Below are 24,746 nucleotides of genomic sequence, written 5' to 3'. Positions count from 1 at the left end.
AAGATCAGGCTCCATTTTCAGGTAAAATACAACATTTCCACAACTTGTTCCTAGGAGTAAAGCGGGCATGAGTGCGTTCTTCACTTAACGTTAATGTTCTTGTGAATTTTAAACGAATTCTAAATTTATGCATATATGACATATATAAATACTATTTTAAGGGATACATACATGCTACAGTTATATGCCACATTTAATCAGTAAAATATACATTCGTAGGTCCAGTGTGTATGTATAGCCTAACCAGAAACAGCTAGTTTGTATCCTGTACACAGCTTTGATGTTCTATATCTTAAAATTGCAATTATTGCTCCAATTATGAATCAATTTTGCTTGATCTAATCAATCTATTAAAAACTTTCTTATCTGTCAGATCAATTCCTTGTGCATTTGCACTCATAGTCACACTAGCTAAACAGTCATAGGGCATTGTATAGCAATATTTGCATATCATTTTTCATTATATTATATGTAATAAATATCTTTCTTCAGACTCACAATGATCAATGACATGCAGTTAGCTGTTTTCTCCAATTTTCTTGGCATCATATTATTCCTGTTGGTTATCCTATATCACTATGTTGCTGTGACGAAACCTAAGAGAGAATAGATTTTCCAGGTGACTAGTTTACTCTTCTAAATTTCAAAACTGAAAATGGTTTGACACTTGTCTTGCACAAAGCAGAATATTTTTCTAATTGGCATTTATTTGTCTTTAGATTTACGAACATGTACAGAATGTGGAAAAGAATTGGTTTCCTGAAATGTTGTCTTTTGAAAACTGTGCATGTAGCTATGTCACACTAGTTTTGTAAAAAGTAGAATTTGAAAATAAAATAATTTTATTTCAAGTTGTTAGTACTACTACAATCACTCACAATGATGAAGTTTAAAAATGTTTTAGAAAAGCAGCTCATAAAACTATTTTCTGTTTTTTTTTGTGATCATTCAGGTTTTTGTTTTGCTGAAACTAGGCAGTGTTTTTAAGACATTTGAATGGTCAACTTGCAAGCCTTGGTTGTTATTAAAAATTGCACTACTGAATACCTATGTCCTTTGGAATAACCTGCATGCCTGAGCCTGGATTAGTGTGACCAGATCTCAGTAGACAGCTGCACCAAATAATTACCACTTCAATAGACCAGGAGGTTCAGTCTAGCTATATTTGAGCATATTTGATTAAAATATTTGCATATACGGCCATACGACCTGGTTACCAAATTGAGTACTGCCACGTGATAGATGCATGACATATAAGATAAATTAATGAAGATATACCACAATACATTGGGCCTGAAGAAAAACTGATTTTGTGAAAACGGTCTCTTTGATGAGTTTCTGTCAATTTTTCCCAGAGCTCTCTGCAACGCGCCACCGTCAGATGGGATCTGGACTGCAGGCACATCACATGGCGCGCGATTCAGGAAGAGAAATTTGAAATCAACTTCGATCACTTCAAACTGATATATTTTGAATTATTTTGAATAGAAATCGCAGCGTTTTAAAGATAACGAAGGATACTTCATCGTGGTTCATTCTTGTTGTGAGAACAACTCGTTGCAAGTATGAATTTCGAAGCAAACGCCCAGAACTTGCAAGTGCTTGCCGGTAGATTACAGGAAACCCTCAGCTCGGAAGATCAACTCAGAAGAGACGGTAAGATATTTTGAGCGGGTATTTCGTCCAGATTGCTTTGTTTAAAGGTTTCTAGAAGAGGAACTGTTTATTACTTGAGAGCGTGTTGAATCCGTGAAGGAAAGCTAAATACCATCACAATATAATGTTTAAACTAGAAATTTGGGTTTATTTCTACATTTAGTGTGTAATAGGAGTATTTAGCAGACACATTATTTACTTAACCGGCAAGATTTAAAAATTATTTGTCATAATTCGTTATTTGTCTTAATCGTTGTTAATTGAACAGTGTTTGAAATATTTTCAAATTACCACCAAAATATAGCATAATTATGCGGGATATTTCTATTTAGCATAATTATGCTGAATATAATTTTCAGGCATGTTTGGGCATGGTCCAAAATTAACATATAGTCTTTGACCTATTTTGGTTGAAAATACTTAGAAATTTCCACATATTGTTGACCTGTCAAATTCCAATGCAAAACAGTGAAGCATTAAGTTTATATCCGATGATTAAGTTGTTAAAATTTAATAAAAAGTTCCGAAGGGATTTTGTGTTGGTAAAACCAGGATGATTTTTCAAGTGCTACCTTGGATGGAAGATATTCAGCCTGTGTTAGCATGCTTTCGAGTGATTCATTCAGAATCATCAGGGCATGTTAGGCATAATGGTTAGGTATTTAGCATCTGACAGAAATATATTTGTATTATGATAAAATAATCTGGAAATATTGACAATTTATAATAAACAATTTCGAGAAGTTTGAGTAGATTATTGAACAGAGAAACGTCTCCCTAACTCCCATGGAATGATCTTTATTTTATATCTTTATGCCAATATTTTGTATCAAATTCTAATATTATTCTTTATTTGCTTTCAGCTGAGAAGTTTCTTCAAACAATAGAAGGCAATAGTAATTACTCATTGCTCTTGCTTCATATTGTTGAGAATGGTTCGTTTGACAGCATGATCCGGTTGGCAGCGGCCATCACGTTCAAGAATTTTGTGAAACGACAGTGGCGCGTGGTTAGTTTGAATATACTGTGAATTATATAGTTTGGTAGTTTGTTCATCAAATTGACTGAATAATCAAATAATTTGTTACTTTCTATTAAAAAATGTTGATTATAGAATATATCAGTTAAACTGAGCGAAAATCATTTCTGGTTATTTCAAAAGCATAACCAAAACTGATTCCAACAGCGTTACTTAAATAAATGCTTAGGACTAAAAGATGTTCCATGTATATTATGCATCCTTACATCCTTAACATACACACAGTACATCCTTACAATCAAGTACAGTAAAGGTGGTTAAAAACAGTCTTATTCTTCAGGTTGATGGTGATCCTAACAAAAAACACAAGAAGACAGGGAAAGCAGTATGTTTTTTTAAATATGTTACCTAATTTCTCATTTCTTTTCCCATTTCTCTCATGTGGAAGTTTATTATTCTCTTTGTTTCCAGTTAAAGTTTTGATAATTGACTTGATGTTGAAGAGTCCACCGCAGTTACAAAGCCAGGTAAACGTCAGGGTAATCATTTAACCCATTAGCAGAAATATGTTTATTTCACCTCATCTCCCCTGGCAAAATTGTTTTAAACATTCCACGCTTTTGTTTCCAATCAGTTGAGTGATGCTGTCAGTATCATTGGCAGAGAAGATTTTCCAAGAAAATGGCCAAATCTACTACCAGTAAGAATGCAACCTAACTACAGGGAGTTGGATGTGTTAATAGCAATACTCAATGCTCTAAGAAAAGAGAGAATTTTTTATTCTTTCTGTAGGAAATGGTTAAAAAATTTGGCTCCGGAGACTTCCATATCATCAATGGTGTCTTGAAAACTGCTCATTCCTTGTTCAAAAGGTTTGTCTAAATAGGTTAATTTTAATTTTGTACACAGAAAAAAACTTGGACAATTTTTTTCATATTTGCACTAAACATTGTTGTACAAAAGTAAACACATTCATTTTGCCATGACATTGTGTTATTTGCTTTTTGAGAGTAGAAATAATGTTATTTCAATGAATATGCTATAAATTTCTATCATTATATCTGTCCTTTTCCAATGCAAATTTTGAACTTTAGCTTTGCTATTCCAGGTACCGCCATGAATTCAAGTCCCAGGAGCTTTGGGAAGAAATCAAAATTGTTTTGGATGGATTTGCGAAGCCGATAACAGAATTACTTCAGGTGTGTGATTTAATCACTCCCACATTCCTCCGAGCCTGGTAAAGGTATTAAAACATGCTTTCTCCTCAACATAGTCAACAATGGATCTGGCAAATCAGCACAGCAACGATCCAGAATCGCTGAAGGTTCTGTTCAGTTCTTTGACAGTGATCTGCAAGATTTTCTACAGTTTAAACTCGCAGGTAAGTGTAACCCGCATTCAGATATGTTCTATTTTTAGGTATATCCTTGATACAGGTGGCATATATGTTCAGACAAGTGGGTACTTATTACTGAGAATACGGGAAGGTAGACCAGTTCTCTTGGCTTATGTAATCCACAATATCGCTCCAGCCGGTATTGAGATCATCTTACGTCTTGTCATAGGACCTTCCGGAGTATTTTGAAGATAATATGGAGGTGTGGATGAAACATTTCTTGGTCATATTAACCACAGACAATAAACTATTAAAAACAGAGGTAAGAGCTTTTGGATTGCGTAGCGAAACAGTAATTTTCAAAAAAAAGCCGTAAGACGTAAATTACAGTTGTACACATTTTGGAAATTTGATATTTTAGCTTGTGTTAAAATAAAAAAATCCCCAAAAATCCTGGCTTGCCAGTCCCTTATCCTTAGACCACACTTTTGCTCTGAAATTTTTGGTTTTCCCGCCAAACCTCTGTCATACGATTTGATTGGTCTAACAAGTGTTTGACATTATCTTGACCTGAAGTAAATCTCGATAATATTTGCGTCCCCCCATATGAAAATAAGAATATCCATGGTGTTCGTGGCCATTTCCGGCCCAGTTAGGCTCGTTTCTGGGCCTTTTTGACGTCAAAACACAAACGTTTATTGCAATCACCGTGATACGCGAACTTCTTTGCAGGACGACGACGAAGCGGGTCCACTTGAATTGATTAAATCACAAATATGTGATAATGTCTCGATGTACGCTCAAAAATATGACGAGGAATTTCAGGTATGGAAATTTGAAAAAAAATCCCAGCCTACTGTAGCCACGCGTACCTTTTAGAAACTCGTTTTTCATTGAGTTCAGCTGAGCAGCTGATTCCTACAAACTGAGGCTGTCTGGTTGGACCTGCAGTAATAATGACTTTCCACTGTTAAGAACTGTTTATGAGTGTAACATAACTAACCTTTGACTTTTTCAGCCTTATCTACCTGGATTTGTTAGTGCAATATGGAACTTGCTCACCACGATTGAAAATAGAGTGAAATATGACTTGGTTTGTATTATTGTATATACTTTTCAATTTGTTTCCTCCTAAGATATTTGAACAGGTTTTTATTTCCTAATTTCCTAAATGAAATTGACAAAAATATTCCGAACTTTGGTGAGATGTTCGTGAATGGCAAAGATCAAGATTTCGTAATGTAATTCCTAATCTGAACCAAAACTTATTTTTAAAAGCGCATGGGTAATTTCATTATGAAATGATCTTTTTCATTGCAAAACTATCAATTCAAACGTACATCTGTATGGAAGTTTTTTGTTTGCTGTCTTTTTTTCTTTCGCCACACTCGACGTATAACCACACAAACTGGTCTTAAAATCATTTACCAGTTCCGTTTTTAGCGTTGTGGCAGAGGAACGCTGTTTCTTTGAGTGGATCTTGAGTTTGCTTGGTAACTCTTGGTCTAATTACGAAACATACAATCATCACAAGAATGTTCATAGTGGCACCCACAAATTTGAATTTCTGGGAATTCCTGATCTCCAAACAAGCAAATAAACAATCCTGTTAGAGTTTAAAAGCGACTCCTATGTAAATTCTTCCTAAGAAAATTTTATTCTACGCCTAAAAGGTTTTATTCCACGCATTTTCTGCTTTTATTTAGCTTGTCAGCAACGCAATCCAATTCTTAACGTCCGTGTGTGAGAGATCTCACTACAAGGGCCTGTTTGAAGATCAAAGCAATCTGCAAAGCATTTGCGAGAAAGTTATAGTGCCTAATATGGAATTCAGAGGTACAGTACAGTATGTTAGGTTTGCAATTTTACACTTTACACTTCACACCGTTTACACTTTAGGTGCGATTTTCGTCTTTTGGTAGATGTGAACGAGTGACTAGTTACGAATGCTCTGATGTGTAAGGGCTCGTATTTGGACATCCACAACTAATTCACTCGTTCACATCTATCAAAAGAAGAAAATCGCAGCAAAAAATGCGAGTGTAAACGGGCCTTAAAGGCGGTGAGATGCGAAGAAAATCGCTGGAAGAATTGCAGGTGTTCGCAGATCTTAAAATCTTTCTATCATTAGATGCCGATGAAGAGGAATTTGAGGATAATCCTGAGGAATATATCAGGAGAGATATCGAGGGCTCAGGTGAGTTTTTACCCACTGAACTCGGTAATTACTGGAGTGATGGCTGCTGGTTAAAACAGCGTAATCGTTATCGAGTGATCGTTACGTTTTATCGTTTTCAGATGTGGACACTCGCCGCCGCGCTGCTTGTGATTTTGTGCGTGGTTTGTGCAAATACTTTGAGGAACCTGTGACCGCGATCTTTTCACATTACGTCACAATGTTACTAGAGGTCAGTGGATAACTGAAGTGAGATCAATGTTCGCCACGACAAGGAACATATTTTTACGGGTGCTTTTTTGGCAAAATGGTCTGAAAGGGAATGATCAGTTTTGTTTATTTGTTGTGGCCAAATTTATATTGTTTCTTGAGTAAAACCTCGAGTTTTCAATTATGGCTCTTGGTCTACAAATGAAACACACAGTAATTATGGATGAAAAAAAAACGTTTATGAAACTTGACACAGATCCTGCCCTTACTCCGTTTAGTTGACCCTTAATCATATCTTTAAGATAAGATATCTATACTGTCAGTTGACAAAAATATATTAGGAATGAGTTTAGTTCATTTTTCCTTTTCTTATTTCACACTGGTTTGATTGTGTCCTATTTAGAGACAGTAGAAAGTAGACAAGTTTTTCTAAAATTTTGAAAAAATGTTTCCTTCCCTTCCTCTAGCTTCACGCTGAAGATCCGGCCAGAAACTGGAAGAGCAAAGACTGTGCTATTTACTTGGTCACCTCGCTAGCTACGAAAAAACAAACTGCTAAAGTAATGTTTTCTCCACGCGCTCTTGCTCTATATTCCTGATTGATCTCGTCAGTTAGCTCTATATATAGAGCTTTATATATAGAGCTCACTGGATTTCATACTCTCGCAAAATGGCATCAGCAACTTAATCCGCCATATTTTTGGCGGGAATTCTGTACAACCGATTTCTGCAAATCCACTCTGGACACGGCCCAATGTTAGTTCTTGGTTAATATGGGGGGGGACACTCCAAAGAAAACTCCAAACTACAGTGATTGTTTCAACACGTATACCTGAAGTAAATGCACTAAAGTCTTCGTAGAGACCAGGACCTTAATCACTCGTGTTTGGCGCTTTCTAATGATTGATATTGAGGCTAATCTTGGACTGTTTTCCCTCAGCACGGAGCTACACAGGCCAGTGAACTGGTGAATTTAACCGATTTCTTCAACAATCAAATATTACCTGAACTCAAGAATCCTAACAGTAGGTATTTTTGGCTCAGATTATTTCTGCAGCATGCCAGCTTTGTGCTTTTCCCAAAATGCTCTGGTTAACGATATTTTCACATTATCGGGGTATTCAAACTCTTCTTCAATCTCCTTAGTCGACTTGACTCCTGTGCTGAAAGCTGATTCTTTGAAATACGTAGCTGCCTTTAGAAATATGGTAAGTATATTCCCATGGACCTCTCGGAAAAATAGATTAAAGTAGAGTTAGAATAATATCCTTACCTCTAGGAAGAACAGTTTAGAACTGATAGAGCTATCCAGTACAAATAAGTTTAGTTTAGGTTTCCTCCTGTAGTAACACTGGATCAATAAGAGATGATCCTTACTGGACCTTTAGGAAGAACAGTTTAGAACTGATAGAGCTATCCAGTATAAATAAAGTTAGTTTAGTTTAGGTTTCCTCCTGTAGTAACACTGGATCAATAAGAGATGATCCTTACTGGACCTCTAGGAAGAACAGTTTAGAACTGATAGAGCTATCCAGTTTAAATAAAGTTAGTTTAGTTTAGGTTTCCTCCTGTAGTAACACTGGATCAATAAGAGATGATCCTTACTGGACCTCTAGGAAGAACAGTTTAGAACTGATAGAGCTATCCAGTTTAAATAAAGTTAGTTTAGTTTAGGTTTCCTCCGGTAGTAACACTGGATCAATAAGAGATGATCCTTACTGGATATCTGGGAAGATTTGTTGAATGTTTTAAGGTCTAGTTTGCCCTTAAAAACTTATATATATATATATATTTCCCTTTCTTCTATCCCATTCTAGCTCTCTCGTGAGATATTAATCGGATGTCTTCCTTATCTAATAAACTACTTAAAAGCAAAGTCAGTTGTGGTCCACACGTACGCCGCTTACGCCATCGAAAGAATATTTACTTTGAAAAATCCAGGTGGAGGAGCACCGTAAGTATATTATATGTGATGATTCACCGCAGATTTTTGATATTGGAAATCTTGCTGCAAACTTTCGTTTTCATCAGGATTTTTGTAAGAACACAAATTGCAGCCTGTGCAAGTTAAGAGTGTGAATTAAGAGTCGACCAAAGTATATACAGCACATGTATGTCAATTTGTTACAGAATCACTCGAGCAGAGGTGAAGCCAGTGTTGGAAGACTTGCTTTTGAATTTATTCAAAGCTTTGGAACTTCGTGGGTCTGAATTGAACGAGTATATGATGAAGGGTGTGTGACTGCTATTTTTCTATATCAATTTACTGCTATATCAATTTATTCCATTCATATAGAGGTCGATGTCTCACTGTCAAATGAAATGTTTTTCAGCAATAATGCGGACATTTTCAATGATGCAAGATGATATGTCCCCGTACATGACACAATTACTCAGTCAACTTATCGCCAAGTTAGCAGCTGTCAGCAAGGTACTATTCGAGTATATTCATGTGTGATTTGTTCGTCATACGGAAAAATATCCAAAGTTAAAAAGGCCATCCAACAGGGAGTGAAAAACAGTAGAAATCCTAGCGTTTACCTGCGCGCCATAGGTTGGCTAACCATCAAGGAATTACTGGCCATAGTTTAATTAACCCTCGGGAACTACAGTCCATAGTTTAGTTTTTTCTATAAGTGTAGTAGTTTAGCTAACCTTCAACAAGGAACTCTGGGCTATAGTTCAGTTAACCCCCAAGGAATTCCAGGTTTTAGTTTAGATATACCAGAGGAATTTCAGAGTTTTTCGGAAAAGGGGAGTGCGGATATTGAGTGGAATAGCCTGTTGCCGCTTTGGTTCATCGATCTGATCTGATATTGTTTCTACTCTTTATACACAGTGTTTAATGAGCACACATCATTCTTCAGCATGGCGAAGGTTCAACGTTAGTACAGTCAGGAAGTTTTATACATTATAGCATAGCTTAGCATGCAGTTTAGTGTAACTTTAGCGTTAGTATATTGTGCAGTTCATTTCGATATCCGGAGTTTGGACTCAATTCGAGGTTTAACGGTAACAAATTCGCATTTTTTCTATACACTACTTCTTAGAGTCCAAGCAGGCCACAGTTCAATCATTATCTCTTTGAATCACTTTCATGCGCTATACGGTATGTATATAATAGACCTTTGTACAGTGAATCTTAATTTGTGCGTCGTGCCCTGTATTTCTAGTACAGTATATCATGCACTTATTACTAGTCACTGATCTGATAAAACACTGAATATAGTGACTATACTTATAGTGCCCTGGAGTATACTGTCTGTACACTACAGTATACTACCTGTCAAGTTATTAGCCACTGATTTATTAAAGCACTGGATATAGCAATTATATATACACTACATGTAGTACTTAAAGCCACAACGTCGTTACTGCTTGAGTATATTGGGTTAATCCATATTTTTTTTTGTAGATTCACGGGGACAAGCAGTGAGAAACTAGGAGAATTTGAACATGGATTGTTTCCAATATTTACCGAAATTATTCAACGTGATGTTACAGGTACATAGGAGCAATATCTGCTTTATAATGCTATCTTCTTCGGCTTTTAAAATTTCCCTTTCATGGTTATCATCGTGGGAAGCAACGTAATCCTCCCCAGACGTCGAATAAGGATCATCTCCTATTGATCCAGTGTTACTACAGGGGAAACTAAACCTTCGATTTCCCTTCAGTTGTAAATGTTTTTCAAACCTTTTTTGCAGAGTTTCTTCCCTATGTCTTTCAAGTCTTGTCCCTTCTCCTGGAGCTTCGAAAAGATGAAGTACCAGCGTCGCATTTGGGCCTCTTTCCTTTCTTACTCTCAGCCGCCCCTTGGGAGAGACAAGGTGAGATTGCACGAGCTTCTTCACCAGGAAACAGCAGTTGTTAATTGAAAGTATTTTTTACGCAAATTTCTATGTTAACTCACTATGTATCCACCAGGTAATATTCCTCCAATGGTTCGACTTCTTCAAGCCTATATCAAGAAAGCTCCAGGAATGGTTACAGATGAACACAGACTGGTATTGCTAATGTTTTATTCCTACCTCATTCATATGACCCTTTCCTCTCCCTTGTTCATCCATGGCTACTACAAGGGAAAACCTAAATTAAACCTTCTATATGCCACGATCGAACACATTTCAAATTTCATTCGGCTTTGATTTCAGGGAGGATTGTTAGGAGTGTTTCAAAAGCTGATTGCCTCCAAGACAAACGACCATGAAGGATTTTACATATTAAACACTTTGGTGGAAACCGTGGATCAGTAAGTCCTTGGGCGAAAACCACTGATCTGTACAAAACTGGACCATTAATTGAGATCATTGGCGGCCATGTTGAATCGGCCGGCGTAAATTTGAGTGACTTTTTTGAGATGCCCAAAGAGATGCTATACGTTTCTAGTTGTCGGTAGAAATGGAAAGTGTTTTCAATTGAGATAATAGTTATCCTTGGCCTATTATTCTTTCTGATATTGCATGGAGAACTAATTTAGACCGTTAAACATAACCGCTATACACGTCATTACGGACATACACCTCATTATGACTGGCTTATAACGCTTCAAAACTTACATACTCGATATACTAAATAATACTCAAAAGATTTCATAACTTGTGTGGGTGGGAAATTTTCCTTAGTCGCCCCTTTGATTTGTACAATTTTTATTTCTCTCAGATCAGCTTTGGCGAGACATATGCAACAGATATTTATATTATTGTTTCAAAGATTAAGCAGTTCAAAGACCACTAAGTATGTAAAAGGTAAGGTAAAATTCGATCATGTAAGGCTTTTCTAGGCGAAGAAGATTAAAATTTAACACCACAGCCAGAAAGAGCGTTTTTGAATAAGTAAAATGTCAAAATTCATTGGAAAATGTTGTTAAATGCAAAAAATATATTCTTGCAAAAATTATATTCAGGTTTTGCGCGGAAAAAGATACAGATTACAGAATTTCGTTTCGTAATTCTGAGTTAAATTACTGATGTTAATAATATAAACTGATTTGACCCTTAACGTCTTGAAGAATTGAAATATATTTTTCTTTGATAAACCTTGTAGGCTTGTTGGTTTTTCTCTCTTTATACGCGACCAAGTATGGCGCTGCCACATTGGCAGAAATCGTTGATTCGCTGCAGAAAAAGTAAGGAATGGATTAGTTTCACTGATTGAAATTGTTTACGAAAAACGATTCTCACTTTGTTAAATAACGCTTTTAGATTGTTCGGGATGGTTTTGGAAAAATTATTCATCGCTGAAGTCCAGAAAGTAAGTATATACATTTGTTTTCAACTTTGTCGTCGCTATTCTTGTGATTGTTTTTGTTCAAAACCTGTGCGTGGTTGTTTATAGGTTTCTGGCAATACAGAGCGAAAGATATGTGCCGTTGGCATTACAAATATTTTAACACAATGTCCGGTCATGTTGTCGGAGTATAATAACTGCTGGTTAGTAGCTATATTATAACGTGAATTGTAGCCATGCTGATATAATTCGTCAAAGCTGGATTTGTAACCGTTCGAAATATAGTTGTTCCAGTCATATAGGGAAGTACGGGTTGTGTTTCCACCTGTGTAATTGTTAGCTGCTTGCAGTAAGCAGATTACCGAGAAAGCAAATCTCTGTTGCAAAACGTTGTTGTAGAGTTTCAAACTTTGTCTCTTCTCTTAAATATTTTAAGCATATATTTCGCGGGCAAACCAGTATGCGTTTTGACGTGTTTGCTTCTGATTGGCGTTTTCTTGACCAATCAGGAACACGACTACGTCACAGCGCAGACTTTCTCGTCAAGTCTCACGAGTATCTTCATGTTTTCATCTAGGGCGCCTCTGTTGACTGCGCTCCTTAAGGTGTTTGAATTACCTGAAGACACGTCCACGCCTGATGACGAACACTTTATTGAAATAGAAGACACGCCTGGTATGTTTTGATTGGTCAATGTTGAACAAAACATCCAGGCTACGAAAGAGAGTTCAGTAGTGTGAAATGTCCTCAACTTCTGTTTTAAGGTTATCAAGCAGCTTACTGTCAACTGGCCTTTGCTGGCTCAACAGATCACGATCCTTTTTCAACTACAATTCCTGATGCAAAGATCTATCTTGCGCAATGTTTAAATAAACTCTCAACTGCTCACCCAGGAAAAGTAAGGTTTTGTCTGTGTTTCTTAAGGAATAACTGACAGCAGTTCTCAAATGTTAATCAGTTCGTTTTGTACTGTAGATTTCAAACCGTAATCTCAAAGCTGCAAGCTCTGAGTAACCTATAGGGGCAGCTTTAACAATGTTTATTGGAGTCGACCTTTAAGGCCATGTTACACGGTGCAATTTTTCTTGCAACTTGTAATCCAATTCTACTTTTAAGAGGTGTAAATTAGTGAAGAGTCTTCATATGTAAGTGTAAGAAACGCCATGGAGTGTAATAAAGACAAAAGTTTGGTAGTTACCAAATTTACATCTCTCAAAAGAGGAATCGCATTGCAAGTTGCTGGAAAAATTGCACCGTGTAACAGGGCCTTTACCATTCCTAGGTTACACCGATGATAAAATCCAGTTTACCACCAGATGCTTTAGCATGTCTCGAGAAGTATTTCACAGCCGCAGGAGTTGCACTGTCCTAGCGAAGCGGACAATGTGTCGTGCGTTTAACGAGAAGATATTCCGTGCTACCGCTTGAAAAGTTCGTGGTCACGTGTAGGAAAAACGTGCAGGCGAATCCGACGTCTCGTGTTCTAGATAGATAGATGGCAGTATCGTAAAATATGCTAAAGGTGGCGGTTCATCTCAGATCTTTAATATAGTTTCCAAAAAGACTGCCATTCTAAAAGCGCGGGAAAAACTCCTGGGCTAAAGATTACCATAAAACCATTATAAGTTTTTATTTCTTTCACACCCAAGTGATGGCGAATGCTTAGGAGTATTTTTTGTATAGGTATAAACTAATTTTGGTGGTAGCATTTTTTTGGGGTTAAAAAATAACCCGTTTAAACGAGACAAAATATGGTTCAACATCCTCTACGATGATGCAAAATGCTTGTTGTAAATCGTATTTTCCGAGAATCATTGAAAATCGGTCAACAGCAGTCCAACATATAGGGCTCTCCTCTCAAAAGGGGCCACCGCAGCCAAATTAGCTGGAAGATTGTATAAGCTTATATGCTAAAAATATATGCTATGAAATTAAAAAACAGAGCAAAAAATATGTATTTGTGCAAATAAAATATCGAAATGCATTTCACTGTGGGAATTTTTGTCGATAAAAAAGTGATGCACCAACTGGTGACATTTCTTACTAGTGAATATGCTGCAATATTCTTTGTAAGTCAGTTTGAAGTAAGTCGGTTGTAAGTCAATTATTTTTCGTATTTCTTACCCATTCCATGGACGATGCATGGAACTATTACGTACCATATCTATGATTGAGGGCAGGTCGTCCAGAATTATAGTAGAGCCCAGTGGCTGGAACACAGGCCCCCCGAAATCGTTGTTTCCAAAGTGCGTGAAATGGAACATGTATTGGGAACATGTCTGATATTCTATCAAAATACGATGAATGCATAAATGTAAATCGAATGCTTCTAGCGAGAGATTTGAGCTCTTAAACGAACGATCTGAAACTTTGCGGTTAAGGAGGGATTTCAGGTTGATTATAAATTATCTCGGTAGGTATATAGATATAACTTTCCATCGTCCTTCTGCATTAATTGTAATTATTAAAGTTACTGAATATGAGACATCTCTAGTATTAAAGTGTACTTTCCTCATAAATACGTACCAATTTATGTCGTATAAGATTTGGACTTAAGGAATCATCATCAGAATCTACACGTCTCCTAACGATTTTTCATATTGTCCTTAAGTGGCTTGCAATGTACTACATCTATATAAAAGTTAGACAGATACCAGATGATCTACTCAACAGTAGAAGAGTACTGTCAATTAGTGGCATTGCCTCAGACTAGTGTTTGTCTTGGGTTAAAAAGCTGCTCAAAGCTGGTGTAAATTACTTTTAAGAATGATCAAGTAGAGTACCGGTAAAAGTCTTGTATATACAACAAAACTATAATATATAAACTAAGGGTAGTTTCCAGTGGGCCTAATTTCTGTTTCCAGTGTTTACAGTTTATTATAATTGATATCATTCTAATATAGGATGAGCAAAATTGCAGTGCTGTCAAGCAATGGCGAAACTGGGATTAGAACATCAACATTCTACAATCAAACAAAACTAAATACCTTTCCCAATCGTATAAAAACAAGACCTTTACTATTACATTCCAAAGATCCACCAAATCAATCCACTGGTGGGAGTACAAGAAGAAATAAACCTGCACAAATACTAAAGGGAAAAAAGACAAATAAATTGCCAATGTCTAAAATGAGTACTTGTGTAAAAAGACAAAAGTGTAAAAGAAAAACTGTTTCAGAGTTTAAAGAACTTGGAAATAAGGAAAGTAATGGTGTGACAGATTTACCGACTGGAAAACGAACTTTGGCTGAAATGGGTGGAGAGGGCATTGGGCAAACTAACTGTTGTAAAAAGATCAGACTGGACTTGAATAAGAATATTGAGGAAGCTGGAGAAGACTCAACCCAGAATCAATTCTGTGCTGAGACAGGTGTTAAAAACAAGCTGGGTGGACAGGGGGAGGAAAATCTTTCAAAGATTGAAAAGTTAAATGTTGTTGATGGAAATGATTTGAGTACTTGTTCAAAGAGTGGGCAAAGTGATACTATAACACTTGAAGAAAGTCAAACAGGCGATAAAGTCAAAGACAAACGGATTTTTGACAGATGCAAGGAAAGTAAATGTGATATTTTAGGTGACCTTGTTGATGAGAAACTGTCTGATAATGAAATATTTGAATGTGCAAGTTCAGTTTCTCAGTGTCAGAGTGATTCAACAGTAGAAAAAGGTAACAATTCATCTGGTGAAAATGATGAGGTTTTCAGAGGAGAATCGGAAAATGGTATATTTGGCAGCCCAATTTCAATAACTCAAAGTGAGAATAGCTTAGATGAAAATGGCCAAAACGATACAGAATCGAAAAGTTCACAGCAAACAAATGATAATATTTTGAATGAGGAAATGAAATTGTTTGATTCACCGTCGGAAGATGATTTTGGTTTTAAAAATGATAAAAATAAGATGTACAGAACAGCAAAAAAAACTGAAAATGATATATTAGTGTCCCAAAGTTCATCTTGCCAAAGCATAGACAGTTTTAAAACAAACTCCTCCGAGGGCAGGAAGCGTCAAGTAATTCGGAAGAAGAATGGATCTTTAGACGCTTTTGTTATCGTAGAAAAGTCACGAAAATCCACAGCGAACGAAAGGCTGAAAGATTCGGGCTTTCACGAGCCGTTTAGGATCTTAGGCGAGCTGTCTTCTCAAGAAACAGTTGGTTGTTCAAGTGTAGAGTCGAGTCCTTTGTTGTTTAGTTCAAGCAGCTCATCCACAGGATGTTCTGGATCGTTGAAGAGTAAATCTGTTTCACCAGAGTCTCAGAGTAGCATTACAAAGTACTTTACGCCACTCAGAAAGAGCGGTTCTAGCGTGTCTTTGAAGAGTAGCAATATGTCGCCGATTTCTGACAAGAAAGGGAGGCGAAACGGTAAAGGAAGGCAAGTGATATCTTATTTAACAGTGGGCAATTGATAAAACTGACGAATATCTCCAATTTCCAATACTGGATAGCTCTATCAGTTCTAAACTGTTCTTCCTAGAGGTACAGTAAGGATCATCTCTTATTGATCCAGTGTTACTACAGGAGGAAACCTAAACTAAACTAACTTTATTTATACTGGATAGCTCTATCAGTTCTAAACTGTTCTTCCTAGAGGTCCAGTATGGATCATCTCTTATTGATCCAGTGTTACTACAAGAGGAAACCTAAACTAAACTAACTTTTTTATACTAGATAGTTCTATCAGTTTTAAAATGTTCTTCCTAGTGGTCCAGGAAGGATCATCTCTTATTGATCCAGTGTTACTACAAGAGGAAACCTAAACTAAACTAACTTTATTTATACTGGATAGTTCTATCAGTTCTAAAATGTTCTTCCTAGAGGTCCAGGAAGGATCATCTCCAGGAGACATAAATTTTTACCCTTATGTATTTCGTTTTAGGAAAATTACTTCGCCATCAAATTCTCCAGTGACCAACAAGAAAGAACAAATGTTTCTGGTAACGATTTTTTAAGGATTGTTTTCGGACCGTAAATCGTAAAGTCTTTTCATATGCATTGAATTAATGCATGCTTGCCTTTGCATGCTTGCCTTTTTTGTCAGGAGCCTGGTATAGGGTTCGAAACTACTGGTCAAACTTAAATCTTTTTAAACGAGAGGATATTGACCTCTTTTTAGGATCTTGGGCAAAAGAACTTTGGTCACGTAACTTGTCCCACATGCAATATGGTGTACACGATCGCTCAGCCCGAAGACGAGGCTTATCATGTTAAATTTCATCATAAAATCGTCTCTGGACTTCGCTTTAAAGTACCGGCTTTTTGAAATTTGTTATTTATTGTGATGTGTCTTTTATGATGTGTAATTTGACGTGCGTTTTTCATAGCGAGGAGTTTATAGCGTGTAATTTACAGTGTTAAACTGATTTGTGATGTGTAATTCGTTAATTAATGGGGTGTAGTTTATGTTTTAGTGCATCACTAATCGCTTACCCGGTGTTAAATTTGTGATGTTTTTTCAGGGCTGGAAGACGGAACGTGTTGTTGAACATTTCGAGGACGGCCGTGTCATAGTTATTTTACCTCAGGACCCACAATCGCATTTAAAAAAGGTCAGTTGCTTTGCAATGAGTTAGTACAACTTTCTGTCGGCACAAATCAATGAAGAGTGTGTTGTTTCTTTAGTTAAACCACTCTCCAAGATTATTTTATGTTCAGAGAAGGCAAATTACCACGAACCACTTGTATTAACAATGTTCTTTATACTGTATCAGGTTGCTACTGTTTTGACTGTCGTTGATGACGAACTCGGCTTTTCATCAGAGACCTCACTCAGGATGAATGACTCCAAGGTACAATTGGGCAAGCAGTATTCAGGGGCAGGTTCTATCAAGCCCGTTTAGCTTAAACGGTGGATAAGTCAAAATAAAATAACACTCTTACATCTCTCTTGAATGAGTCACCTTCAATATTATGCACTGAATATGTAGTTGTAAATAGTATCTTTGTATTAAGCTTAAAAACATTTAGTATTCTTCTTGAATAAAACGATCGACTTGCTTTTTATTTTGAACTTAACCACCGTTTAAGCTAAACGGGCTTGATACAACTGGCCCCAGGATTCTATTCTCGTTCTGATTTTGTTTACATTTTAAAGTTGAAACCGTGTTTGTCAAAGGCTTAAAATATTTATTACAATCATTTTACAGACCTACTTATTTATTGCGGACAAAAAGGTTGTTGGATGTGTGATCGCTGTGCTTATTCAAGAGGTATAACTCACGTTTTTACATCAAAAGAAGATGGGGCTAGGGTCAGGATTAAGGCGAACTTACAGCAACTAAAAATCGATGTAGAAATTCACCCATTTTCCGTATTTTACCTTGCGTCAGTTTTGTGTGAACAAAGGAGTTGGCGGGAAAACATTAAATGTTTTTGTTGAAAATTTTCAGGCGTTTCCTCTCTTGCCGTGTTCTACACAAGGGGACAAGTTTGAGGTAACAGAACAAGGAGCCTGGTGCTGCAGGTAATGGCGTCATATCCAGTGAACTGTAATAATTTAAAACCTGGAACGCTAACCTGGCCGCCATCTTTGAAGCCAAATTTAGTAGTTTTCTGGTAGTTTTTTGAAAGTTTGAGACAGACGTAGAGAGTAATTATCTAGGAATGTTTAAGTTCACTGATAATATCATGATTGCTAAAGAAGTATCGCTGGTAGCCAGCGTTTTAAAGTCTTGTTTACACTTTCAAGATTTTGGGTGCGACATTATTCTCTTAATAGATGCAATAAACCCGGATATTTCTGAGTGCTTTGATGTAAAAGTGCATCTATTTGAACATTAGTCATTTATCCGTTTTTTCCCACTGTTAAAAGTGGAAAATCGCATCATAAAATTGAAGCAAAAATTGCAAGTGTAAGCGGCGTCATTTTATTCTCGTGTTTAGCACCGCTCCTGTCCGTGCTCAATGTGGTATAAGCAGGGTCTGGGTACTACAACAATATAGAAGAAAAAAAATTGCCACAAGGATCTTGGACTGTGTCAGGTATGACCATATATAGGTATGACGACGGTGATAGTAGTGCTGGTAGCGCTGAACTCTAATGAAACTAAACTGGAGCGTTAACTTGGCTGCCAAAGCCCACCATCTTTGAGACTAAATCAGTATACCGAGTCAGATTGCTCCATTAATTTCAGGCAAAAGTATATTTTAGCCCATTGAATTTCGACGACTTTTAGGCTCAATTCAGACGTCAAACTTTTCTCGTGCCGAATCAAATGTAAATGAACTGGGTTCATAATAAACAACTCTTTCATTATCTTAGGAATGACTTCATGTTTGGTGGGGTGGTCGCAAAAGAACTGCTGGCATTCTCAGACCCGACGCCTCTTGGCAAGCAACTGGCAGAGTCCTACTGTGGCATTGAAAACTTCTTAGTTTTTCGGTGATTTCCAAGACCGTTGTATGAGTCTGTCTGCTGAGTTTTCTAAGTCGGTTCGTATAGTCTCTTACTCCTTTGTGACTGATTAAATTGCAGTCCAATATTCCAATAATAACAAGACCCCGGCTATCTTCACAAAATAAAATTTCGTTGAATTATAAGCAGTTGTCAATGAAAAAGTTTGATATAGTAAATGAATTTAGACAAATGTTTGAATGCTTTTTTACATCGAAGAAAACCTGAAAAAGAAATTTGCTCATGTGATGATTGATTAAAGCTATCTGCGAAATTTTGAATGAATTCTAACACTACAGCTACATATATAGACCAGCTTGGAATGAATCAAACTGCAATTACGGGCGGTAATAAATAACCATTTCTGTGCCGAAAGTCAGCTATATTTTTCAACCAAGCTTAGTGTGTTTACTCAGTCTAAAATGCTTTTTCTTTTAGCTGTAGTGTTCGGTTCCATTCTTCATTGCTTGAATCAAAATTTAGTCTGTATTCCTCCTATTTTTGTTTCACCTTATCAATAGCGGGATTACACGGATTGAGATTTACATCTATAGTCTAATCTATACTTAGGCTAATCGTAGTAATAATCGCTAACTTGATTCAGGACTTCTGCAGTATCAGTGTTTTGGATGGTATGATATTGATTGGTTTGTACTCTGTTAAAGACAGGAATTGTTTAAACCTTAGTCAATTTCACAGTTGATAGTAAATTGGTCTCATGTATTTCGTTATTTATAGCTTGTAGATGATGTAAAGATCTGTCTACACGATCCAATTTTGTTGGATCCGAATAACTTCTGATGTATGGAATGTTGTCTGGTAGTGATATAGTGGTAGTGGTACTGCATTGTCTTTAGTTGATTTGATGCTCATATACATTCCAAGCCTACAGACTATAAAACATCCATCAGAGGTGAATTGAATCCGACAAATTTAGATCGTGTAAACAGGCTTTAGTTTAATAAGGTTTTAAGGTCTTTAGTTAAGGTTATTATAAAGAAAGAATAATGAAGAAAATTTGTAAATTTGAATTACAGAAAGTTTTATCTTATGACGCACATTGTCTTGGACTCTTTCCTAGTGAACTTTTAACTGTAGTTAAGGACAGAATTGGCCAATAAGCAATAAAAGTCGTGTATTTCTTGAGTTAACTAGGATACAACTAGCCCCTAAGGTATAAACAGAAAATGCCTTACTTACTTGAAGTTTAGGCAAAGCGGTCCTGTGTAAACAGGCTCATCCCGCGAATTTGTGAAACCAAAACAACAAAGTAAAATGTAACAAAATTTTGTTCGTTTTAGGAAATATTTTGTACTTTTCGCAGTAGTTCATTCTTGATGAAAGAGCGATCGCAGAAAAAAGTTGATAAGGATTGAAGTTGAAACTTCTTTTTAATGATTGAAGTGAGAAATTTGCGCCAGTTTTCGCCGCACGGAAGAAAACTAGCCAAATTAAGACCGCGCGTGTCGAATATCGAACAACATGATGGAATATTTCCAACGCAGAATATTGGCAAGTCAAAAAAATTGGTGAGTTATTGCCGATCGGATGTACGCATTGTGTAGTTCATGTCTAGTGTTGATCTTTTTATACTATGCAAAGAAAATTTGATGCTTTTTCAAGTAGGAATGTACAAATATAGATGGTAATAAATGGTGCTTTCAAGTTAAGGCTCTCCACGTGTGTAGTTCCAGAGGCCTCTGAAATGAAGTTTTCTGCACCGTTATTTCTTATCTCAATCTGTAGCCCATATGTATATATAGTGAACCGTGTTTAAAAACTGGTTAAAACTGCCGATCTGTTCGCGTTTAAATATAGTAATTTATTTGGCGAGACTGCGAGAGCTCCAAACACTAAACAGTCTGTCTAGGTGTAAATACTGGCCGTTTGAACCCTTGACCTCAGATCTTTTCTTGTCCAAGTCTGTTTGCATTATTCTACTTTAGCTGGAGTTTTGGCAGCTGACAAAACGTGAAGATGGCAACATTGAAGATGAGGTACTTAAAAAATATGTCGATCTGAATAGTGCACTATATAGATCTATACATCACTTGAAAAATAATCTTGAATATTTTGCAGTTACACACATTGTAGTTATGTTCATATGGTTTTGACAGGTCTATGTAAGTGGTTGCACAGCCATATGGAGTCATGGCTCTGGTGAATCTAAGGTCTTACAGAAGTCTTTTACGGTGGATACTCCAATAACTAATGTTGTATGGTGCACTTTTGGAAAACCAGAATCTGGCAGTAATTCGAACAATAATGGTATGATTTTTACTTGTCTCATTCTAACAAAAAATGGACAAGATAGACCCATCCCATTAGTATACTAATGGCTATTTGCACATTTCGTGTTTTGAGTGGCTCTGCTTTCCACTAGCCAACTCCCTTGATATTTTTACTTGTTGGCAAACAGGCAAGATATACATGCCTTAACTGTTGTATCATATGTTGTATTTAGTAATTTTTTATGCTATTTTTTTACGATAACTTCAATACCCTTAGCTCGAAAACGAAGTCTATGTGTGGTTGAGGAGGATTTGATCAAAGCATTTTCAGAAGATGGGAGTGTTGAATCTTGTACCTTGCCTTTTAAAGTTAGTTGGCCGTGTTTGTTGGTTAGAATCCTTTGTCTTTAGGGATTTGTTTTATGTAAATATACATATAGTGAAATGTGTAAATGCTTTGACTGTTAGGTTTGCAATATTCTGTCAATTCCCGGTGGTTTAATTTTGGAACGAAACATTTCACAGCCGGACACAGAACAGCAGAAAAGGTTCATATGTGTTCCTATTATGCAATTGTAGTGTCATCATAATCGCATTTTATAAATTGAAGTATTGAGCATACTTTGTCTTCAAAACCCAAAAGCCCAAAGGTTTTACTATTTAAAAGTTTACTTAAGGTTTTTCATTTTGATTTCCTTTTTAGTAAAAAGATCCCAACATTATTCAGCCTCCTGGGTGCGTTAGATGAGCCCAGACCTGTTGTTATTCGATATGGAGGTAAATTTAGCTTTGCATTGATGCTACTGTCATTTCAAGCTTCAAACATTTTTCAAATCCTTGTAGTTCTGCATGCAGATAAAAGGGTTTTTTTTGCATCTTCAGGTAAACCTTCCTACATGTCTGAATCAACACTGCATGTTATCTTCAGTTGTAACAATCCTCCACTTCTTCTTACGTACGATTCCTTCGTCGGAGGGCACTCTCTTTGGCTTGTACGGGATGCAAAGAAAGAGGTACACTCTTTATTTCTTTGTGCACTGGTTTTGTTTTTTTTTATCAAATGACCTAGAAAGGCTTGGTACAGACTCTTGGCATTACTGCTGGTGCTGGTACACATTTATCAATTGAAACATGTTTGACATAAAAGTCTGACAAAGTTCATGTCAACATTTTTTGTATTATTTTTTGTATGAAGGAGCTATTTTATTTCAATGCTGAGTTTTGAGCTATTAAATATCTTTCAAAAGTCCATATCTTGCCTATTTTGCGGTAGTATTCCTTGCATGCTGATCTATTTTATTTAAACAATTAAGAGCAGTTGTAAAGAAAACTCTTCGTTTTTCAGGATTTTCCAGAGCCCAGCACAATCAGTGAATTATCAGACTCCTTCGCCCGTACAATTCCATACCCGACCCCCATATTGAAACCTGCAGCCTACTCCCGTCTCTCTGTGACGGCCTCACCCTCCTCGTTCCTCTCGCAAGTCCGTACCTCGTCCCCCTCCGAAAAAGGTTTAAACCGATTCCCCCACACCCCTCACATCGTCTCCTCGCCCCAAGTTTCCAGATTACATTCCTCCAGAATGATGCTGCAATCCCCCGCTCCCCACAGTTTTGGTATGTTTGAGAACGACCGTATTTCCAGGCCAGCGGCCTTCCTAGGGGAGAGGGGTTCCCTTACCCCCACCCCCACCCCCGGTGATTCCTAAGACTGTTCAAGGGAAAATTTCTAATTTAAGCCGAAAGAACAAAATTTAACATCACAGCTGGGCGAGTGCCTTTCAGAATAAACGAAACTCCAAAGTTTAGTTTCAAATTGTCGTGAAATGTCGAAAATTTGGCCCTGCAAACTTTGGAAAATATGTAGCCTACAATATATTTCACTTTCAGGCAGGGAAAATTGCAATTTTCAGCTGAAAGTTATAATTCCCGTCCGTATTATTAATATTAATTCACAACCAAACTTTGTCGTTTTACTTTTCCTAAGATGCCCTTTCTAGCTGTGCTGTCGAATTGCGTTTTCTCCGAAATTCACAAATCCCATATCCGAAGCACCAACAATTTCCTTTCTTTTTAGTCGATTCACCATCGATTCTTCAGTCTCCGGATATATTCAGGTCCTCGGCGACAACAATGAACAGTTTTCACGAGGATACCTACTGGCATTGCATAGAGCCCTTGGAGCCTGAGATATGCCTGGATCATGTTTGGGAAGAAACATCTACTGTGAGGTAGACTTTGTAGAACTTTGTCAGTTTTCAAATCTTTCACAAATGGTTTAGAGTGTCATCTCTTAGCCTGTGTAGTGATTAAGGATCATCTCATGTTGATCCAGTGTTCCTACAGGAGAAAACCTAAAACAAGCTAACTTTATTTATACTGGATAGCTCTATCAGTTCTAAACTGTTCTTCCTAGAGGTCCAGTAAGTATCATCTCTTATTGATCCAGTGTTACTACAGGAGGAAACCTAAACTAAACTAACTTTATTTACACTGAATAGCTCTATCAGTTCTGAACTGTTCTTCCTTAAGGTCCAGTAAGTACCTTCTCTTATTGATCCAGTGTTACTACGAGAGGAACCATAACTAACCAAGTGTTTTACTAGCTGGTTAGCTCTATCATCAAAACTTGTTACATCCTGTGTTGGTAAATATTGTCAGTTAAGAGTTTATCTATTCACGCAGGCATTCCAACAAGGCACAAGCGAATAAAGCCTTCACAACGACTGATGTTTGTGGCGTTCAGTACATCTGCTTTCTTGTTCCACATATCTCAAAATTAAGGTAAAAATACACTACCATAACTTTGTTAAAAAAACTATATGCCAATATCTTTAAAACTGTTACTATAATACATCCTTAGGTTGACACAATTTAGTGTTGGAAACAGATTAGACCAAATCCTATTTGGAAAAACGTTTGATATTCCTGCCGTTGATGCTGTTAATATCCAAGTATGATATTGAATGCATCTAACTATATTTTTAAGAACATTTATTTTTTACATTGCTGAACGGTTGAATGCTAGCAATGCTGTTCTGAAGATTTTGCTTACAAGCTGAAGATCAAGCAATCTTTTTCGTTTGTATCTTTGTAGGATCTCAACATGATTCTCGTTCTTACTCCTGAGAATAGTTTAGTCTTGTACACTGGTAAACACAAGGTAAGCTGTATAACTATAAATGAAATAAAGTTTAATTTTCATCATGCACTTGCAATTATGCCAATGAAAGCAAAGCGAATGATGGCTGCTATGATCAATTTTCGCACACCAACTCTCCCAAAGAACCCATGTCTGAACATTTTAGCAATAATACAAAATACTTGCCTGTGTCTAAAGATTCTTGGGAGAAAACCTGTCGGGCAATTACATCACGACGTCGATCAGAATAATATTCTGTACCTAGCTATGTTGTTTTTCAGGGCAGCGAAATTAAGCTGATTGGACTGGATGAAATCGCGCAAAAACGAACAGATAGTTTAGGAGATCTTAATGACGATTCCATCATGTCAATATCGTCTGAGGTATAATATTA

General features: G+C 36.8%; 3 protein-coding genes across 3 annotated transcripts in view; all 3 read left to right on the top strand.

Annotated features, from left to right (window-relative positions):
- Nucleotides 1-1,396: 1,396 nt before the first annotated feature.
- On the top strand, nt 1,397-13,548 carry LOC114535082 (exportin-2-like). Its single transcript, XM_028556463.1, is given in 33 exon segments — nt 1,397-1,656; nt 2,520-2,665; nt 2,976-2,994; nt 2,997-3,020; nt 3,107-3,162; nt 3,270-3,335; nt 3,428-3,507; nt 3,744-3,834; nt 3,909-4,016; nt 4,201-4,293; nt 4,704-4,796; nt 4,990-5,064; nt 5,678-5,807; nt 6,103-6,168; nt 6,270-6,379; nt 6,825-6,917; nt 7,298-7,382; nt 7,504-7,565; nt 8,175-8,311; nt 8,488-8,591; nt 8,691-8,788; nt 9,408-9,466; nt 9,773-9,861; nt 10,065-10,187; nt 10,285-10,364; nt 10,512-10,609; nt 11,020-11,105; nt 11,404-11,485; nt 11,562-11,610; nt 11,695-11,789; nt 12,164-12,261; nt 12,351-12,484; nt 12,869-13,548. Coding segments are annotated over 33 exon segments (2,910 nt in total). The 5' UTR covers nt 1,397-1,565; the 3' UTR covers nt 12,959-13,548.
- Nucleotides 13,549-13,849: 301 nt separating this feature from the next.
- LOC114535119 (N-acetyltransferase ESCO2-like) lies at nt 13,850-19,895 on the top strand. Its single transcript, XM_028556495.1, has 10 exons — nt 13,850-13,999; nt 14,490-15,962; nt 16,467-16,524; nt 16,704-16,835; nt 17,047-17,136; nt 17,299-17,376; nt 17,734-17,796; nt 17,977-18,050; nt 18,470-18,568; nt 18,849-19,895. The coding sequence occupies exons 2-10, from the start codon at nt 14,491-14,493 to the stop codon at nt 18,970-18,972; spliced, it is 2,190 nt and encodes a 729-aa protein (XP_028412296.1). The 5' UTR covers nt 13,850-13,999; nt 14,490; the 3' UTR covers nt 18,973-19,895.
- Nucleotides 19,896-20,237: 342 nt separating this feature from the next.
- Nucleotides 20,238-24,746, top strand: part of LOC114535111 (anaphase-promoting complex subunit 1-like) — a 43,925-nt gene continuing 39,416 nt past the window's right edge. The window contains exons 1-13 of the mRNA XM_028556492.1: nt 20,238-20,509; nt 20,927-20,977; nt 21,098-21,248; nt 21,489-21,580; nt 21,680-21,759; nt 21,915-21,988; nt 22,094-22,224; nt 22,557-22,827; nt 23,288-23,441; nt 23,896-23,994; nt 24,074-24,164; nt 24,308-24,373; nt 24,634-24,735. Of these exons, the coding sequence (XP_028412293.1) occupies nt 20,375-20,509; nt 20,927-20,977; nt 21,098-21,248; nt 21,489-21,580; nt 21,680-21,759; nt 21,915-21,988; nt 22,094-22,224; nt 22,557-22,827; nt 23,288-23,441; nt 23,896-23,994; nt 24,074-24,164; nt 24,308-24,373; nt 24,634-24,735 (1,497 nt within the window). The 5' untranslated portion in view covers nt 20,238-20,374. The remainder of the gene's footprint in view (nt 20,510-20,926; nt 20,978-21,097; nt 21,249-21,488; nt 21,581-21,679; nt 21,760-21,914; nt 21,989-22,093; nt 22,225-22,556; nt 22,828-23,287; nt 23,442-23,895; nt 23,995-24,073; nt 24,165-24,307; nt 24,374-24,633; nt 24,736-24,746) is intronic.

The sequence above is a fragment of the Dendronephthya gigantea genome, unplaced genomic scaffold, assembly GCF_004324835.1.
Source record: "Dendronephthya gigantea isolate DGI-Jeju-01 unplaced genomic scaffold, DenGig_1.0 000110F, whole genome shotgun sequence".
Taxonomy (NCBI): domain Eukaryota; kingdom Metazoa; phylum Cnidaria; class Anthozoa; order Malacalcyonacea; family Nephtheidae; genus Dendronephthya; species Dendronephthya gigantea.
The sequence above is the reverse complement of the archived record's forward strand: the minus strand, read 5'-3'. Positions and strand labels throughout refer to the sequence as shown.

Bases quoted from the DNA above. Each gene is read 5' to 3' on its own strand.
- LOC114535119 (XM_028556495.1), top strand. From the start codon at position 14,491: ATGAGCAAAATTGCAGTGCTGTCAAGCAATGGCGAAACTGGGATTAGA. The intron at 17,797-17,976 runs GTATAACTCACG...GAAAATTTTCAG, and splicing joins TCGCTGTGCTTATTCAAGAG to GCGTTTCCTCTCTTGCCGTG. The intron at 18,051-18,469 runs GTAATGGCGTCA...TCTCGTGTTTAG, and splicing joins CAAGGAGCCTGGTGCTGCAG to CACCGCTCCTGTCCGTGCTC.